Source organism: Branchiostoma floridae, chromosome 16 (assembly GCF_000003815.2).
Source record: "Branchiostoma floridae strain S238N-H82 chromosome 16, Bfl_VNyyK, whole genome shotgun sequence".
NCBI lineage: Eukaryota > Metazoa > Chordata > Leptocardii > Amphioxiformes > Branchiostomatidae > Branchiostoma > Branchiostoma floridae.
The window spans coordinates 17,541,169-17,547,090 of NC_049994.1; the positions used below are offsets into that span (position 1 = coordinate 17,541,169).

The following is a 5,922-nucleotide window of genomic DNA, read 5'->3' on the forward strand; positions in this document are numbered from 1 at the left end:
CCACAAGAGCAAAAGAAGGATAACGATTTCACAAGTCCATGTACAGAATATCTGTGACGCTTAAATGTTTAAAATACTTCTTAGCAACATATGAAAGAACGGAGAGCAAAATGATGTTTTTACTAATTTGACGTTTTCTTTTTTTGTATGTTTTTTTGTATGTACAAATAAAGAGAAGGATGAAAAACAAAGAACTGCTACTTCAATCGAGTTTACGGGTGCAAGAAGTTGCAATTTAGCGCTTTAGCGTGGTCATTTAGAAAAAAATGCGAATAAATTGAAAATTGAAATGTATTCACTCTAACCTGTTCCTGAGGTATGAAGCCAGACTGGATGGCCTGCGCATGCTCACTCCTCTCCTCACAGTTCCTGTAGTCTTTAGTCTTGATGATCTCCCGGATGTTCTTCTGCACGCGATTGTCCCGGATGTTGTACAGGGTCTCGCACCGCCCGGTAACGTCATCCTCCATGACGCGGTAGATCCTCTCCGTGGCGAACTTGTCGTACGACATGTTGGGTGTGACGTCATCATCACGGTCCATTATGTCAGACTTACGGGGATCCATCGTCAGCTGAAGAAAAAAACAACCATTTTATGCAAATTCATTCCCTCTCCATGCCACCCATTTTTATAACAAATCAACTTGGCATTCTTGTTACTTTATGTTTAGTATGACACGTATATCATTTCGTTGAATCGCAAAATGGCTTGTCAAAATTTGACGTTTTCTAAGCTTGAAGTAATGTAATGACATGCGCAACAGGTCATCTGCGTCAGTGGTCAAAATACTAGTTAACAGCTAATATAGGGCGTTATAAACTTCCTGGCACTTTTGATCAACTGCTGACGCCACATGTACCATGTGATTTGCCATGAAGGTAGCTGAGAATTCGGAAAGACTGCTTTGCTGCGTTGGAACAAAGTTTTTTTTTACTAAAAGGCGCTTGGTCTTCAGTTTACCTGAAGAAGATGAAGAATGCCTCTCTTGAAGTTGACCGACCATTGTGGCTCGTCCTTCCTGGCTTCAATGTCCTTCACGTCCCCTTCCTCATAGCGGAACTTGATGACCTTCTCAATGTGCTTAAGAAGTTCACGCATGTCTTCTTCGGGGACTTCGCGGCTGAAGCTCTTCTCGGACCTCTCACCGGACTCCGAAGATTTCATCTCGCTGTCTTGGGTCTCCTCAGAAGATTCCTTGTGTAACCACCTTAAATGAATGGATAAATGAATGAATGAATGAATGAATGAGTGAATGAATGAATGAATGAAGGAAGGAATGAGGGAAGGAAGGAAGGAATGATAGTTGAAGGAAGGAAGAAAAGAGGAAGGAAGGGAAGAAGGGATTAACGAATTCGAAGGGATGAACGAATGTCGGCTGAAGTGCAAGCTCCTTTCGCATAATTCCAATCAAGGTTACACACACGAAGTTAGTAGTTGACAGAAATATAATTGATAAAATTACAATACGAAAAAGTAGTTGAAACGTAAATTAAGCCATGAAATCACTACGAAACCCTGATCATCAAGTTTAACGTTCATGCATACTGAATACTCGTGCTAAAACTGTAAAAAGTTCTGAAGAATGAAATTAAACGGATGTAAAGACCTTGTCATCCACCAGTCCTCGGCCATGTCCAGGTGGTCCTGCTTGAAGGAGTCTTGGTACATCTGGTCCGGCACGACTTCCTCAGGAGACGTCTTCATCATCTGCATCTTCTTCTCCTCAGGTGAGTCGAGTTCTCCCAGGAGGGTCTTGAGTGAGATCTTCTCGAGTCGCATAAAAACCTTGGCAACATCAAACACACGAGCAGTTAAGGAAGGCATGAAGAATTCGAAAAAATACTCGAACGCAACGGATCTCGTTTAGACATAATGATGAAAACACAAGCCTTTTCTAACCTCTGAGCTCTCTGTGACCGTTTATCTTTGTTTTCATGGTTAGCGTTGGTGAGTAATTGTATTATTTCAATGTCGATTAAGATAGCCGCAGGTGGTTGTAACATCATTTCAGGTCGATTAAAATAGAGCTATGTGCAAATATGTAACTAAATATGCGCGTGCTTATTTATTTTAGTTGTTTTCATCCAGTCGTGCTTAGAATCCTTTTGGTATGTAGGTTTACAATTGGATTCCAGAAAGAAAAGTAACTACGAATTACATGTTACCAACGGAAATCCTAACCAAACAAACGTTTATGAAGACTAGACATCCAGGTAAAGAATATTCAAATACGATCTCTACGACTGGATGAAAACAAATAAAAAACTAAAAAAAAAATAGGTAAACAAACAAACAAACACACGTCCTGCTCGGTGCGGAACTGTAGCCTGACGTCAGCCTGTATCTTCATGCCGGAGAAGCGGTCGGAGGTTTGCGGGATGCCGGACTTGATGTCGCCTTCATATCGGTACACGTAGTCATGGTCCTGGTCGTAAACTAGAAAAGGAAAGACGGTATGATTGAAAATATGTTAAAAAATATTACGCTAGTTTTCTGTATGTTGTTGGCTTCCTACAGTTTACGAGGGGCATTCAATAAGTAATGTCCCTGACCCATTTCCCATAGCAGGAGATTAATGAAACTTGGCACAGTTATTAGTCTTTCTCTTCATAGGAACCACCCAGAGTTTTGCATTTCTCCCATCATTTGATGTAGCTCTGGACACCGTTCTTGTAGGACATCCCAGGTTGGTCCTCCGACAGATGCGTCATCAATGGCAGAAGAGGGACGACCAGGTCTGGGAGCTGTTTCCACAGACTTCCGGCCTTGTTTGAATTCAGGATGCCAGCGTTTTACAAGGTCATATGATGGGGCATCATCACCATAAGTCTTTTTTCATTTCATCAAAAGTCCCCTTTGGTGTGCGTCCTTTCAAATACAAAAGCCGGATCACTGCGCGACACTCAACTTGCTCCATTTCACACCTGGTCCATTTCACACCTGACTCAGTTCAAACACCAGTAAATCAGTAACCACAATTAGTTCAGAGCTGTTTTTTGCAACATAACCCATAGAGATATGACTCATTACACATGCAAAATTTCATCTAGATCAGACAACTGGAAGTGGGTCAGGGGCATTACTTATTGAATGCCCCTCGTACATCCATACCTTATGATCATTTAACGCCTGCAAAGTAAAGTGTTTGGTGTTCTTTGTCGTAGTCGTAAACCATAGCAATATAACGTAAGGCAGTATGAATCGACACCATATCATTGTACTAGCATCTTTGTATGTTTTTCGTTTACCTTAGTCTTTTAATACAATCAAGTTTACTTTAGAAAGATAATAGTATCCATTGTTAATCATACGTTCCATAAGTTAAATCATATGCAGCCTTTAAGATATGGGTAGTATAGAGTATTTAGGTTGGTGAAAGTTCGGATCAGAAAACTGATACTAACAGCAATGTAGATTCGTCAATATATCACTGGCAGTCGGATGTTGAGGGTATCCCAAACATTGCATTTGCTGTGCCCACATATGTGTTGTCACATACGCCGCATGCACATCTCTCTTACAAAGCAATTGTGATGACATCGGATACTGGGCATTGGAGCGGAGCCCACTTAACTGATCATGTTTTGATTCCCAGAATATGCTGAGGTTTACTCTCCACGCAGGAGGTTGATTTGAAAGATACGTTAGTACCATTCTCTGACAGCAGACCGAATCAACAGCTGCCAGAAAACGGGGCATATGACAAGAAGGTCGCGACCTTACCAATCAACCTCTGCTTGGCTTCATATGTGCGGCAGGAGGAATGGATGGAATGACGCGTTGTCACGTTCCAAAGTGTTTACCAGACAACTAGCTGACAGGAGGCAATGTTTTTGCGTGGGTGCCCTGCCATCGCTCTCGTACCGGCATGTGTATATAGTCACCATGACAATATATTTCCCGAAAATCAAAACGACGTCTGCATTAGGAGTCATTGCACGAGTCCCATTATTAATGCACTAGCACTGACTCATCATTCAAGCTGAATTCGAGCGCTTTTCGACATGTGCAAATCAACTGCTACACCCTAGCATCTATAACTACTTGAGCGACTGGCTCTGAGACCATTGCTATGTTTGACAATATTCACAAGTTCCCATTGGGATGATATTGCATCATCCGGTGGCAAGCGAGGTGACTACCATGTTTTTCAGAGTGTTGTCATTGTTTGTAGGGCAGTGTAGAGATAAATATAATAGGTTCTCCTTACCGGAGACTGGTCGGTCTTGCCCTATGTTTGCCTCTGTGTGGAAAAGGGAACAAAAAAATTAAGCTAGGTAATCAACGACTCAAATCCATTTGTGTAACGTAATTGTTGACAAAGGTACTATTGACCGAAGCAAGCTGAGGAAGTCCCTTTCGTTTTGGTCAATGGTTCACTGAGGTTCTCATAACGATCAGTTTAGAATGACAGGATTGGCTTTTCATCGAGTGTCATGATTAACTTCATAGATAGATAAATAGTAGCTAACGTAGATTAAATATAACAGAGATATAGGTATAGCATAAGGATTGTCAATTTTATCGTGCCTCTCATTTTGAATTAGCCTTTGTTATATCTACAAGCCACATAAGAGCAATTGTAGTTATATCATAGTTTAATCCCAGAGCAGATGTGATAGGCTCATTCTCTACAAATACCAACATTCATTATTTAGCAGCGTTTTGTCCTAGTTAATGTTTAACGTAAAGGCGTAAAACACCAAGCATGAGCTAGATCCTTACATCTGCTTGGAGCTAGATCCTTACATCTGCTTGGAGTGATGCTGCAAATGATTAAGCAATAAAATGAAATAAAAGTGCAGAAATATTTGAAAAGAAGTGAGCGGTACTCACGGGCCAGGCATAAGCCTAGTAATAAGAGGAGAACCCTGTTCATGGTGTTGCTTCCAGTTGAAGCAGCTTCTGGTTGTGGAGAGATTCGGGCCCGTATTTATACCGCCCTGCTGGCGTAAACAAGCACATCTAGAGATGCGTGTTGTTGACCAGGGTGGAGAAAAACACGGACTTTGCCTCTTGGTGATGTTAGTTTTGGCGGGAAGCAAAGGACAAAGTTAGATTTCTGCTGACGCAGCATCCCCGGTTTGGACATCAGAGGCGATTCGGAGCGATGTTTTTGCCAAGTCAGGCGAAAAGTTACCCGAAAATCGCCGTGAAGTTCTTGTTTGCGAGGATCCGATTTCGCTGATTCCACTGGTCCTGGTAAACATGCTTTATTAGTCGTATTGCTGATGAAATCACTAACTATTTTTATTGATAATTTTTGTTTTCCTGACCGATCCATGTGAGGAAATGCTGGCGCATGTTAGTTCACCATTTGCGCTACCAGCGATTGATTCAATGTAACGGTAAGCATAGGTAATATTCACCCAGGAGACTTTTCAATTACGTTTGTAATTTATGCTACATAATTAAGAAACTGAAGATGTTGACAATAGATCTAGCGTACTTGTATTTGCAAATATTTGAAATATCGCAAAACTATCATAGGATTGATGTCACTGTACCTATTTTCTTTTTTCTTGTTCTGTACAACATAGGTATTGTTTCATTTTCAAGTATGTGCACTGGAATATATTTAGCATGAACATTAAACATACGGAGTCATAGCACTAGACGCTAAGTGTATCATTTATGTTTTTTTTTTATTTCCAATAAACTTCAGATTCTGGTTATATCAAATCTGTAAAGACACTGGAGGGGCATCAATATTCTGGCAAATTCTTCAAGCCTAAAATATCTTCTGAATATCATAGAATGACAAAAGTTTGAGTTATAACTATTAAGTCAAGACAGAAATCCAATTGACTTGTGTTTTCAAAACGATTGAAAATGTGTATAAAATCCCAATACTTGACTGAGCTAGCCAGATCTGGACCCGAGAAACAATGGCCGTACTGAATCAAATGTATCTTGGACGT

General features: G+C 40.8%; 1 protein-coding gene across 1 annotated transcript in view; it reads right to left on the minus strand.

The window, feature by feature from the left end:
* The window catches only part of LOC118403036 (vitellogenin-like), a gene marked incomplete in the record, with an annotated part of 13,028 nt that extends 8,038 nt beyond the window's left edge, over positions 1–4,990 (minus strand). The window contains 6 exon segments of the mRNA XM_035801473.1: positions 306–572; positions 962–1,208; positions 1,608–1,786; positions 2,304–2,437; positions 4,212–4,244; positions 4,838–4,990. Of these exon segments, the coding sequence (XP_035657366.1) occupies positions 306–572; positions 962–1,208; positions 1,608–1,786; positions 2,304–2,437; positions 4,212–4,244; positions 4,838–4,880 (903 nt within the window).
* Between the last annotated feature and the right edge of the window lie 932 nt (positions 4,991–5,922).